At 45.6% G+C, this 13,934-nt stretch overlaps 1 protein-coding gene across 1 annotated transcript in view; it reads left to right on the top strand.

The window, feature by feature from the left end:
• Positions 1–13,934, top strand: part of LOC115389838 (polycystin-1-like) — a 46,978-nt gene that overhangs the window by 18,530 nt on the left and 14,514 nt on the right. The window contains exons 17-31 of the mRNA XM_030093406.1: positions 354–484; positions 1,422–4,039; positions 4,487–4,681; positions 4,773–5,072; positions 5,192–5,622; positions 5,943–6,093; positions 8,271–8,423; positions 8,511–8,651; positions 10,377–10,698; positions 10,794–11,010; positions 11,277–11,436; positions 11,534–11,686; positions 11,772–11,916; positions 13,095–13,436; positions 13,585–13,673. Coding sequence (XP_029949266.1) covers positions 354–484; positions 1,422–4,039; positions 4,487–4,681; positions 4,773–5,072; positions 5,192–5,622; positions 5,943–6,093; positions 8,271–8,423; positions 8,511–8,651; positions 10,377–10,698; positions 10,794–11,010; positions 11,277–11,436; positions 11,534–11,686; positions 11,772–11,916; positions 13,095–13,436; positions 13,585–13,673 — 5,548 coding nt within the window. The remainder of the gene's footprint in view (positions 1–353; positions 485–1,421; positions 4,040–4,486; positions 4,682–4,772; positions 5,073–5,191; positions 5,623–5,942; positions 6,094–8,270; positions 8,424–8,510; positions 8,652–10,376; positions 10,699–10,793; positions 11,011–11,276; positions 11,437–11,533; positions 11,687–11,771; positions 11,917–13,094; positions 13,437–13,584; positions 13,674–13,934) is intronic.

The raw sequence follows: 13,934 nt of genomic DNA, 5'->3' as shown, positions 1-13,934 counted from the left end.
GATCCTTTTTTTCTTTCTTTCTTTTTTTTTTTTTTTTTTAATTCCAAACCTCCGGGCTTTGCAGTACTCCTTTATTTAGTTTCTCCATACTCACAATTCTGGTTCCAGCGAGGCTTCCTGAGTTTTGAGTTTCCAGCTTTTCTCTTCCAAACCCTGTATTGCGTCGTCAGAAAAGATTCTCTCTTTCCAGCTTTCCATTCAGAGCGTAGGTTTTTGTGCGTGCTCTAGTATTGCTTTAGAGAGGGTTTAAAATGTTGATGCAATCACATTGCAGCGACCAAAAAGGGACAAACAGCACATTTTCTCTGAAGATTGCCTTTTTCGTGCTTGAACATTTCTTTGTTTTGCTGCAGATGGCATTTTGGTGATGGTGGATATAAGGAGTTTGAATACAAGCCTCCCTACCCGTCTTCCATCCTCTGCCCAGACTCCCCAAATCAAGTTCTCCTGAGCAAGAACATCACCTACATTTACTCACAGCCAGGTAACCATGATCACTGGAACCTTGTGAAAACGTCTCTATGCAAAGATAGAATGTTTTTAGCAGAGTTTTTGCTCGTTTGGATGTGCTGCAGGTCTAATGAACTGTATTGTGTAGGTACTGTATATAAGTCAGCCTGGCTTTGGCAAGGTGTTGAACAAGATGCAGAGTCTCACATCAACAATGCAGACAGTGTGATAGCTTTGCACAAAAGCTAATTTTACGTGAACCTTTAAACAGTTGGTCATGAGTCACACTTAAAGTAAATACAGATGTTAGCCACTGGGAACTGCAGTAACAGTTCTCATCAACATTTGGATCTCTTACTTCAGTGGTTTGGATGTTTCCTACACCTTAGGTGTGGAGAGGAGAAACAGTTTATGAAAAGTTAACATTTATTAGACTTTTTGTGTGTGTGCTTTTTGGTTTGTTTGGCTAAGCAAGAGTTTAACCTGTTAAAATCCCTGCAGATGCTTCTCTAAGTCACTGTTGCGTTTAGCTTTTAAGTAGGAAAAGTTTATTTATATGGAAAACAGTTCACTTCACAGTAAAACAAAAAACAAGTTCATGAGAAGTTTGTTTGCATAAAATATCTTTACATGCTTAAGAGGTGTCAGATCAGTCTGCGCTGCATCGAGGCAGCAGCTTCCATTCTGTTAGCATCGATTCTGTTCCAAACAACTATGTTCATTTTGATTCCGATCTCAAAACAAATGTCAAAAATGATTCAAATCGGAAAACTGGTGACAGCTTCGATGTTGCAACTCCAATTTTAGTATTTTGTTTTTGAACTTCACTCTAAATACTTACAACAGCAACGAATCAGCCGAAGTTAGAGGAGTGTAAAGACTCAAGACATGTTCAATTTTGATTGCAGGCTACAGGAAAGTAATAACAAATAGCATCTTATTCTCCTTCTTTTCCCTCCTTCCTTCTTCAGGTATATACACAGCCGTTGTGTCGGTGTCCAATCGATACGAGAACATCAGTCAGAGTATCAACATGAGTGTCTACAGCATCCTCACCCGTGTGGATATACAAACAGAGCCTCGACTCCTCCTTGTTGGCAAATCCGTTGATTTTGAAGCCCATCCTCTCCCCTCACCCTACGGCATTCACTATGACTGGCACTTTGGAGATGGTTCTGCCCAGCAGCAGGGACGCCGAGTGGCACACACCTTTGCACAGAGTGGAAACTTCACCGTCTGTGTTTCAGTGAATAACACCATAAGCGCCAAGGAGGCATGTGCTGAGATGTTTGTGTATGAGGAGATTGAGAATCTCACAGCTCAGAGCTCCTCTCCCACAGAGCTGCACAGTCCCACCAAGGTGTGGGCGCATTTCTCTTCGGGTAACAACATCACGTGGACCTTCTCAATGGGGGATGGGAGCATCTATAATACATCTGAATCTAATGTGTCACACAGCTACGACAAAGAAGGCAATTACACAGTAAATGTGACTGCGGTGAATGCTGTGAGCTCCGCCTCCATAAGTCTCCCAATTCAGGTGTTTGTCTTCCAAGTTATACGAATGGAGCCGTCAGGATGCGTCCAGGAGCGGACCACCGTCCACTTTCAGGCATGGGTCTCTGGTAACACATCACTCCACCTTTATGAATGGAGCTTTGGGGATGGAAGCCCCAATGAGACTCACCAGGGAAACCCCAGGGTTTCACACACGTACTGGACGAGTGGAAACTACCACCTCTCTCTGGTTGTTTCCAGTGGCGTCAACAAGGCACTCAAGCCTAACTTCTTCAGCTGGGTGTGTGTTCAGCCTGCCTTGACCAATATCAGCCTCTCTCATGAGAAATCCCACTATGCCACGGGAGAGGAAATACACTTCCAGATTAGAGCCGAGCCCCATTTTAACTACACCTATAAGTGGGACTTTTCTAGAGAGGAAGACCCTCGGCTGGTTTACGGCTCTGGGGACACTGTCACAGCGTACGAAACTCCAGGTTCATACATCGTGACAGTCAGTGTTTCCAACAACATTTCTTCCAGTAACGCAAGCACCGTCATCGAGGTTCTGAGGCCCATTGGACCAGTTCTTATTCAGCACAATGGGACAAAGTTCAACAATCTGACAGTTGGAGCTCCTTATGCTTTCATGACCTCTTCCTTGGCCGACAGTGTTACTTACACCTGGGACTTTGGAAATGGAAAAGTGCTGACTGGCCAGAATACTCTCCATACCTACAACGTTTCCGGGAGGTACAACATAACACTGAGAGCCGTCAACTCCGTCAGCCAGAATGAAACTGTGCTGCCTGTTACTGTGCTGGCACCGATTCGTGGGTTGACGGTGAACGCCAGCTTGATAAATGTCCCTCTTAATGCCTCGGTGGACTTTGAGGCTCATATGGACAAGGGAGACAATGTCCGGTTCTCCTGGATTCTGTGTGACCGCTGCACCTCCATCCCAGGGATCATCACGATGTTCTACACCTTCCGATCTGTTGGCACGTTCAACATCATCGTGACAGCAGAAAATGACGTAGGAACCGCTCAAGCCAGCATCTTCCTGTTTGTCCAGCGTGAACTGGAGGACTTGCAGATTTTAGCAGAGAAGGTGGAAGGAGCTGGATTCACAGCATTGGAGGCTTGTTGCTTCCCTACAAACCGCGTTCTCCACCTGCAAGCGGGATTAAAAGAAGGCACCAACATGACGTTCACCTGGAACTTGATCAGACAGCTGGAGCCTGCCAGCTCAGTAAACAAAACGGGAAAGGCTGTGGAGCTGATTTTTTCCAAGCCGGGTCCATGTGATATCTTTCTCCGGGCAGTCAACCTCCTCGGCCAGCTGGTCGTCAACAAAACAATCTACTTTTTTGAACCAGCCGGCGGAGTGTCCCTGCAGATTACAAACAACCCGGTTGCAGTTGGTGCTCCGACAAACCTGACAGTGGAGACAGCTGAAGGCTCCGACCTGCAGTACCGCTGGTCTGTGGATGGGAAGAGTCTGCAGTGGAACAAACCCTGGAGGACGCACACCTTCAGCAGTCACGGGGACAAAACCGTTTCTGTGGAGGTCTTTAACGAAGTCAGTTCAGAGTTTGCGTCGGGAATCGTCAGTGTTCAGGAAGTCATTTCAGGGCTGACGTTCTCAGCTACGAACATGACCGAGCAGAGTTTTGTCGCCACAGGCGACAATGTAACGCTCGAGGGGGATGCAGCGACAGGGACAAATGTAACCTGGACGTGGCTGCTAGACGGAAGAACAAAAACAGGAAAGAGAACGTCCGTCATCTTCCATGAACCAAAGACGGCCAATATCACTTTGAATGCCACTAACGACGTCAGCAGTCGAGTGTTCTCCAAGGAGGTCTTTGTACAGGACAAAATTCAGGGATTAGAGCTGAAAGCAAGTACCAAACTTGTCGCAGTAAACGAGAGGGTGGACTTCACCATTTCCATGACGGCGGGTTCAGACGTACATCTCATCCTCAGCATGACCGGCGACGCCACGGTTTATCCTCAGCCCAACCAAACCTTCAGCCACGTATTCACCCGAGTGGACACTTACATGGTGAATCTCACCGCCTACAACAAGGTAACAACAAGGCTACCCCTGAAGTCCAGTTAAAACAAATGAAGAGCTTTTTCTGTATAGTTGTCCAGTTTTGCTATCAGGTATCTATAGATTAATTTGCATATTTACTGTGGAAATTCTGTAACTCTATTTTCAAACATGAGACAAAAGGCACAGAAGCATCCAAATAGATTGACTTCTCATACACAAAGATATTTTGGGAATTTTTTATGATAGGAAAAGCTTTGATTGACCCCAAAGCGTATATTTCACTTTGCTACGATTGAAGAAGTCAATAGTAAAAAAAATTTTGAGAAAAAAAACAAACAAATCAATTCACTAAAGTGTATCTTAAAATGGATCGAGTCAATCGAACTTCGTAAATGTTGATTGTGTCTATATAGTTGTTCTATTTATACGTTTATTTCTAAAGCGAAACTTATTTTATGTCTCGGTGTAACACTTCAGGTGAGTTCCATGAGGTGGAACCACCAGGTGGAAGTGATGGAGCCGGTGCGCAGACTGACTATAAAGGGATGCTGCGCAGCCATCCCTGTGGGTGTGAAGAAGGTCTTTGAGGCCAGCGTTGACAAAGGCAAACCAGTTAGCTTCCTGTGGGCTTTCGATTTGCAGCATCTCAAAGCATCACAGTTGGGAAAAGAGGTCTGTGTTTTTTTTTTTAATCTTATTAATTGTTAACACTAATAATTACATTTATAATACAATGATGTAATGTCTGAATGATGCTCTCCAGGTGAGCTACACCCCGGAAGTAGCAGGATTACTGACCATCTACCTGAATGCCTTGAACAGTCTGCATGGTCAGAACATTACAAGGTACGTCCAGGTCCAGCACCTGCTGAGGACCGCCAGCCTGTCTGCAACGCCACGAGACACCTTCGTCAATAAGACAGTGACCCTGGTGGCTTCGGTCACACCCAGATCTAACTCTGTTCACTGCCTGTGGGATCTGGGTGATGGTTCTACTCCAGTCCACACCGACACCCCGACTGTGGGCTATGAGTACAAATACCCAGGACACTACCTGGTCCAGGTATGCTTCTGTGAAGCTGTGAAATATTTTGTAATTCTAAGACAAGGCGAACTCATAGAAGTTGTATTTGGCCTCCTGTCAGTTCTTCTGATTTCACCAGCTCGCTTCCTTCCTGGCAGGCAAACTGCAGCAACCTGGTGAGCTGGGTGTGGGCCCAGGTGGAGGTGAGCATCAGCGTTTTGGAGTGTGAAGAACCCGAAGTGCAGGTTGCGCCGCGTCTGGCCATCTGGCGTTCCCAGCCCACTCTGGTGGAGGCCACCGTGGACCTGAAGGGCTGCATACGCTACGGAGCGCAGTACCTGTGGGAGATCGTCCCAGCATCCTCCTGTGATGATGAAGTGCGGAAAGACCACCCTGCGGCCCCTGGAGCCGGGACTCGGTCTCCTCAGTTAATCCGCCTCCCGATGGATGTGGATGTGCGTCGGCTGCAGCTTTCTTTGCCAAAGAGGGCTTTAGCAGCAGGGAACTACACCCTGGTGTTCTCTCTGTCGTACGAAGGCGTGCCGCTGAGGAAGGCCGCCTGTCTGCAGCTCAGTGTCATGGCTGCCAGGTGAGCAGAGCAAAACCAAACAGTCGAGCTGTGGGACACTTATTTAATCTAGATTATACATCCCTCAGTCATGTGTAATACTCAGTCATGAGACAACAATGGACACTTTATTCTGGGTGAATTTTAGGTTGTGCTGTAATTGGAAACTGTGACATCGTTTTAGCAGTTCATGGCTGGGATGTAGTTGTTCGCATTTGCATCTATGAACATTCTTATCTCCTGTTTGAATCTTTTCTCAGTGGCTTTTCTGAGTGATCCCATGCATGCTCAGGGACCCTGGCTTGTCAGAGCGTAACCTGCATTTCCCTTTTTGTCGAAAGGCTGGTGCCCATCATTGAAGGGGGGACGTACCGGGTGTGGTCCAGCACCCAGGACCTTCAGCTCAGTGCAGAGCAGTCCTACGACCCCAACATGGATCCAGACAGCCAGTCGCTGCTCAATTACTACTGGGACTGTATAAGTACCTCCAAGGTAAGAACGGCCAGGAAACAGGCTGCTTTTACTTCTTTTCTGTTCGTCCTAAATGCAGCAAACAGAGGATCAATTAAAGTAAGCTGTGCACATCAGGAAATGTCAACAAGTTAAACTGGTCTTTGGCTTTAGCAGGGAAGATTTGCTCTGCTCATCCCACACATGCATGTTCCTTACCAACGTGGCAGCACTTACAAAGGAAATCAACAGGCTTCGTAATGGTATGAGATTTATTGCAGAAAAGCATTGTTCCAACAAAGAAACCACACATTTCGTCACTTTTTTGTACGTAGGTTATATACTGTCATCTAATGTGAAAAATATTTGTGTGTAATAGTAACAGCAGATTTTTACACATTATATTAATAACAGATGTTTTCCTAGAAATACGATTTTAAGTAAAGAAGAAAAGGGAGCAATAAAACTGTTCTCAGGTTGGTTTTTTTCCCTCGTTCCTGTGATGAGGCTGGATCTTCTGTCCATGTGTTGCTGCTGAAAGAGCATCAAACTGTCAACCAAGCTCCCTTCTCAGAGAGTTTTACTGCGCTCTTTTATTGTCAGATTCATAAAACAGAGTTTGGCAGACAGATTTTTTTTTTTTTTTTTTTCCTTAGGATAGTGTGGAAAAATTATGTAACGGTCATCTGGTCCTGGATACTGTAACTGGCTTCAGGGGAAGTTTGGCTGCACTGATGGTAAAACGTACTTGAGGGAGGTTTAATCCTGTTGTTTTCTGTTGTAGTAACAAATTAGTCTCATCCTAGTCAGAAAACATGTTCCATTTTTAGGTTCAGACATGTTTTAAGGTTAGACTAAGGTTAAGGTTAGTTGTGATTGGGAGAAAGTCCAGAAAAGTAGTATTTATGTTTCAGTTTACAGTGATTCTGCACAAAGTGAATGATGGGTAAATTATGTTTACATCCTCACATGGAGACAACAAAACAAAAAGCTGTTGGTCGGAAAATCATTGCATTCTAAGGTGACTCCTTGTCGTGACGTTACGCTTTGGTCAAATTCTACAGGAAATGAATGTGGGATTGAAAAGTCTGCGAGTATGTTGGTGTTCATTTAGTGTTTTTCACACACACTGCTTCCTCGGCTGGGTTGGAACACATTCTGCTGGAGAAGCAAAACACCACAGTGTAAGACTCAACGGGATGGGTGTGTCCAGCAGGGTAAAGCGTGTGTGCACGCTTGCATGTCCATTTTTATGAGCAAAGGTTTTCAACCTTTATTTATTTTTTTTTTTATTCTTTTAGAAGTGTGAGTCATTTATTTGTCCTTTCCTTCGTTTTTACTGCGTCTCCCTTTTACTGAGTGATTGTTTTAGAGGAAAATATTCAAAGATAGAGTTGGAGTGAGGACTTTCATATGGTCAAGGTTACAGTAATGGAGAGAAATGGCTGTGAAGCTGGACCTCACAGCTCCGAGCAAGTGAGTTTTGGACACATGCGCAGGCATTTCAAGGGTTATGTAACGCTCAGAGATCAACTCAGCATTCCACAGCTGGTGCTTTGCTCTCCACCCTGATGATTACACACTCATAAACAACATCGCACACACACACACACGCACGCACACACACACAGCTGGGCAGTGCTGTTGATAAAGAGAAAGGAGGACACCGTTTGGCAAAAAGACATGACAAGTGGACTGAAGTCTTCAGAAACTGTTTCTCAAATCTCCTGCACAGTTTCATCCTTCAGGACAAATTGAAGAATAAATGATGGTAGAGATTTAAAAACGGAAGAAAAATGTGCACATTTTTTTCCTTCCTTTCATATTTTCTTGTACGTCTGCTCGGTGTGATGAAATATTGTTTCTTTCTCTATGGTACAGTCAGCAAAACCAAATGCTGCAGCAAACAGGAGCAGTTTGGAGTCTGTTTTTCCTTCTTCTTTGTTTCATTTGTTGCGTTTTGATAATATAAGAGCAAATTTGAATGTTCTTCCAGAAACAGGCTTCCTTAGTGAAGCGGTGTTTCTAAATTGTGAATGTGTGTGTGTGGTGGTCCTGTGATGGGCTGACCAGGTGGAGACTGCCTCCACACAGAGCCAGCTGAGTTTGGCTCTGGGACTCCCAGACTGTGTGTGAATAAATCACTAACTGGCTGTATCAGGATATGTCGCCTCTTTATCAACAGGCTTAGCAAACGTGTGTGTGACTTTTGATTGCAGGGCCCAGAGCACTGCTCCACTCTGAACTTCGGTCTGGGACGCAACGACCCCGTTCTGGGAATCTCCGGCTCCGAGCTGGAGGTAGGCGTGGAATACACCTTCGAATTGAAAATCAGCAAAGACGGCATGGCCCCAGAATCCGTCACGCAGACCGTGAGTCGAGCTTCTTCGCGTAATTCATGTCGAATGCCTCGCAGCCTCTGGCGTGACCCGCTGATTTGTTCTGGGCGTACTCGACAGGTGCTCGTCCAGAGCGGACGCATCCCCATGGTGTACCTGGAGTGTGTGTCCTGTAAGGCTCAGTCCATTTTCGAGGTCAGCCTGAACTCGTACGTCTACCTCAAAGGAACCTGCACCAACTGCCAGGGCTTCCACCGCGGGGTAAGTCGTGCACACACACACACACACACCCAGATGCTTCAGACACACAACCTGCTTCCCTGTGTGTCTGCATGATGAGAGAAGCTTTTCCAGGTCCTCTCCTCCCGTCCGTTTTCTCCTGCTCATCCTCCTTTCTTCAGAAATTCCCTGGGATTGGTGAGGCCTGCAGGAGTGTGTGTGGGAGTGAGGATAAGGTCATCGTGCGAGTGGAGCCAGAGCGATTATATTCTGTTCAAACTTACGTATGGGAACAATTTCACTTCAAAAAAAAAATCCACACTTGTTGAGTCACTTGAGCTGAAACTGCACTTACCAACTGCTGCTCAGCCTGAGTCAGTCCATCATCGTTACACAACATGTGATTACCTTCACATGCATTAATGTACATAAGTGCTCTCAGAAAAGTAAAAGAAAAAGTAGTCCTCGGGTTAAAACTATGATTCACTTCTCACTGAAGCACTCAGTGAAGAACAGTGCTGACAAACATAGCATGAACACATAAATAATGGGTTATTTTAATAAAGTTTATGAATGTAGGACATTTCTCAGAGTTCAGGGTTATTTTTTGTTTTAAAATATCAAAAGGAGCATGTAGGACGTCCTTTATTCGCAGTATAAATCCTGAATTTTTAGGTTAAAGTTGCTAAAGATTTTGAGGACCTTTGAGAATATTATTCGAAACCCCCTTTTTTCCTCCTTTAAAAATCAAAGGTTCAAATTAATTATTTAACGGTATTATTAGCAAACAACTCAATTTGATCTTAAGTGGCCTAACGGTTAAATTATTGCGTTGTAAGTAAAATATAATGAAGGAACTTTTCAGATTTTAACATGATGCAGTTTCCCACAATGCTTGTCTTGCATACAATATAAAATAGAGTAACGTGTCCAAAAACTTCCCGTGCTTTGTATATTACACTTTTTCAAATGTAGCTTCATCCAAGACAAATTACTTTTCTTTATTCTTTTGTTGACTTTCAGAAACTGCAGAAACATCTTCATTTATATCTACCACGGTGTTTCTCGTCCCACTAATATTGCTTCTCGGGGGTTTGCCACTTTTCTGCTTGTTTTCACAAACTCACTAACACGATGTGGATCAGACGCTAATGAAGGGCTTTTCCCTCCACCGTAGTGCCATTGAACCTTAAGCATGTCTCGGTGTTGTGCGAGGTCCACTACTCCAATTAAAACAGTGTGATCTCCACTGAATAAATTGGAAACAGCAGTTACCTTTATTGAAAAATCAAGTTAATGCTCTGGTTGTAGGTCATCCTCCAGGATGAAATGGACCTTGTTTGACACCCCGGGGTGATATTTAGGCATTTATTTGCATTTTTTAATTTCTCAGCTCTGCAGTACTGCAGCAGAATGTTTGCAGCACAGCATCTGCAGGTTGCTGCTCACCATTTGTTTGTTCTCTGGCTATAACGGACACGGCAGACTTCTCTTTCCATTTTCATACTGGTCAATTTTATTGCCCAGTATGTAGATGAGCTATCAGTTTTTCAACAGAACAATAACTTTTTTATTTGGATCTTTCTATTCATGAGTCTGACTGGAAGTGCCTGTTGGCTCCAACAATTTTATCAAATTATTCAAAAGAGAACAGATTTTGTAGCAGGAAGCATCCTGTTCCTGCCCGTAATAGAACTTCCCGGCTGGCTAATTGCTGCTCAGGTAACTCGTGAACTCTGAACTCTGTTCCTCCCTCTTGTCTTTTAGCGCTGGAGTGCCGTGACGCTGCAGAACGAGACCCTGGTCCTGGACCTGTCCTCCACCACCACGGGCAGCGGCGGAATGCATCTGGTGCTGCGGCAGGGCGTCCTGCGCCACAACGACCCCTACATCTTCACCCTGCACGTGACCGACAGCAGCCTGGACGGCGAAGGCGCCGCCTCCATCACGCTGCACCACAACATGCCGCCGGCGGGTGGGAAGTGCCACCTGAGAGGTGGAGGCGAGGCCGGGGTGGAGTACGGGGACGGAGAGGAGGATGGCTGGAGGATCCGGACGCTGCTGGACCGGGTCTACTTCAACTGCTCAGGTAGGAAAAACCCAAGACGTAACATTAGTGTCTTCACTGCTATGAAGAAAGTCTCTGTGAGCGTCGTCTTTTTCTTATTTGTCTCCGCCCTGCAGGTTACCGTGACCGTGGGATCTCGGAGACGCCGTTGCTTTACAGCCTGCTGGTGACACGCTGCAGAGATGACTACTGCGAGGACTTCTGTGTGTACAAGGGCAGCAGTCCGGAGCACGCGGCCTTCCTGCCGCCGGGATTCGCCGTCGCACAGAACCGCGTGGTTGTTGTGATCACAGTGGAAGACCACCAGGGGGCAGCCATCATCGCACAAAACAAGTGAGGACATTTCACTCACTTGCAACAAAAAAGCCAGAAGACGAACAGAACATCTGTACCAACATCTGCATCTGGATCTCTTCACAACTGGGAAAAAAGACCTTGATTAAAAGAAATGTTTCTACAAGTTTATCCTCTAACTGACTAAACTTCATTTTTTGTTGAAAGAACATCTGTATATTATTATTCTCCTAGTTTGGAATATGAATATGAAAAATCTTGAACTAAAACTTGACACCAGTGTGTTTGGTTGTGTTTGTCTCCAGGACCATCGAGGTCGGGCTGCCAGATCCTCCCCCAGAGTTCAGCAGTCTTCCCCACTGGCTGTCTGAGCTGACAGACAGCAAGCTGAAAAAGCTGCTGGAGCAGGGAGACTCCCAGAGGGTCCGAGAAGTATCGCTGGCTCTCATCACAGTGCTGAACGAGGTGAGAGAGACATTCCCAATCCTGCGTTCATTCATGCTTCTCCCATCCAGTCACTCGTCAGCAGCTTACATGAGGCGTATTCTGTGTCTCCCTCCAGTATGAGCAGATCAGGGAGTTATCAAAAGTGTCTCCGAAGGAGATCAACTACCGAGTCCGGGTCCGCAGCAACATCACCAGAGCTCTGACCGCACTGGACCTGACCACCGTCAGTGACATCCAGCAGACCTCCGCCGCTCTGGCCCAGTGCACGGTGAGTGAAGCGCCTGGAGAAGCTGTGGACGGTCAAGGATCAACGTAAAAGAGAGGAACTTAGGGGTTGTAACTGTGTTTTGCAGGCGGTGAGTCGAGAGTTTATCTGTGAAGAGTGTCAAAACAGCACTTTGAACAAGCTGGAGTCCATGCTGGAGATCCTGCAGACGGACACCAAGCAGGGCACCGTCACCCCGACAGAGATCGCTGACAACATCCTCAACATCATGGGTAAGAACCATCGAAAGGCTGCGATTGTCTCCGGTCATGTTGACCTGGAACTCTCCAGAAAAAGTCAGTGTAACAATAATTACAGAGGAGCATGGATCTGTGCATATTTATCTGCATTTAACAGTAATGCTGCTTCATTTCTGTCTGTAAATGAGGAACATTTGAAACAAAGAGGAAAACATCTTCCCTTTTTGAAATTATTGGCTGTGTCTTAGTTTAATATAAGGCTGAGAAAAGGCTCTGTAGAGGGACAAGACTGAAGTAGCTGTTTTTTAATCCAAATAGGAGAGACTAAAAGTGAATGTTGTGGTTCAGAGTGTGAGGTTTAAAAGCAGTGACAAAGCCAGAAATCTCTGTGTCACCCGAGTCTGAGCAGCCACATTAAAACTACCGCAGAGACGGCTTATTGCCTCCTGACGAATAGAGCAAGAGTTAAAGACTTTAGAGAAGCTAATCCATGCATTTGTCTTCTCTTGCCTTGATTGCTGTCTTTACAGCTTTTCCTAAAACAAAAATCTATCAGACAGCTGCAGCTGTTAGAAGATGCCTCAGGTCTTTGCACTGTGTCTGATCCACCAAGCTCTGAATGGTTTCCTTCAGAGCTCTCCGGTCTTCTGGATCAAACCTGCTTTCTGTTCAGAGTCTGAACCAAAACATCCAGAAGCTGCGTTTAATTTTTAGGCTCCAAATATTTGAAACAAATGACCTGAAAACGTCAGGCTGATTCTGAGTGAAGATCGTTCTGTTTGCTGCTGCCTTTCATCAAAGTAAATATTTATCTCGTGATGCGCTGCATCTTTTACTCTAGCTCTTATTTTAAATGTTTTTCTTTTGAATTGCTTTGACGTGTTTTATTTTCGCCTGTTCTTTGTTTTTTTTTCTTATTCTAATGCATTTGTCTTTTCATATTTCTTTGCTTTTATTCACCTGTGTCATTGTTTTTCTCTCTTTTTATGTCTGTATTTGTGAAGCACTTTGATTTGCGTTATCGTTGAAATGTGTTTTCCCTCAGACGCAAAACCTTGAATGATTGTATCTGCATTTAATAATGAAAAAGTAGCATGACTGCAGGTTGAAAGAAACTACACCAAAGGAAGTTATCCAGCGTGATGTGTATCTATGTTTTTTAGTATTTTCTTCCCAGTTAGTAACGCCGTGGAACATCTTCTCCTCTCCAGGTGATCTCATCCATCAGGTCAGCCAGTCGGCCTCCTACTCCTCCCAGCTCCACCCGGGCTATGTGGACCCCCCTCTGACCCCGTCCGCCTCCTCGTCCTCTCCTTCCCCGGGTGAGGAGCACGGGAACGCCCTGTTGGAAGCGGCGCCGTCGCCCCTGGAGCCGCACCCCCTGCATGTGGCCGCCAAGGCTTACAGCCTGTCCTCGGTGCTCATGCTGATCCTCATGCACGCCCGCGTGCTCAACGAGGAGCCGCTGGTCCTCAGAGGGGCCGAGATCGCCGCCACCGGAAAGCTGGCGGACCCGCAGAGTCTGCTCTGCTACCATGGAAACAACAGCCCAGGTCTGCTTGTCCGCCTCCTGAGAGGATGACTTATTTTTCTCTCTGTGATACGTTTCATCAGTTCAAGCGTCATAATAACCAAGACTCTGAAGAATTTTATTTTCATCTTGTCATTCCTGCCACCTGTTTGTGTTTTGAACACCTCCAGAGTGCGAGCGGTTCTCCATCCCTCGGGCTTTCAACACAAGTCTGGGAAGAGCTGCAGCAGGAAACAGCATCATGCAGCTTCTTTTTCAGGTGATGAGAAAATATCTCAAATGATGGAAACTACTGAGCCAAGGTCAAAGGCTTACAGTGCTTTTAGTGGACCTTTTTTTTTTATCCATGCAGACCGGTTGACACATATTTCTTTGTACTTGTTACTAAGGCATTAATGATTTCTAAAATGTTGCCTTACCTTTGTGCTATTGGCAAACAACTTGATGACAGGAGGTCATGGGGCTGCTTTGGCTCAGCAGATGGAGTGGGATGTACAGGAATGTCCCAGCTGAACGCTGC

Source organism: Salarias fasciatus, chromosome 6, assembly GCF_902148845.1.
Source record: "Salarias fasciatus chromosome 6, fSalaFa1.1, whole genome shotgun sequence".
Lineage (NCBI taxonomy): Eukaryota > Metazoa > Chordata > Actinopteri > Blenniiformes > Blenniidae > Salarias > Salarias fasciatus.
Note: the sequence above shows the minus strand (reverse complement) of the source record. Positions and strands in the feature narration are given on the sequence as shown.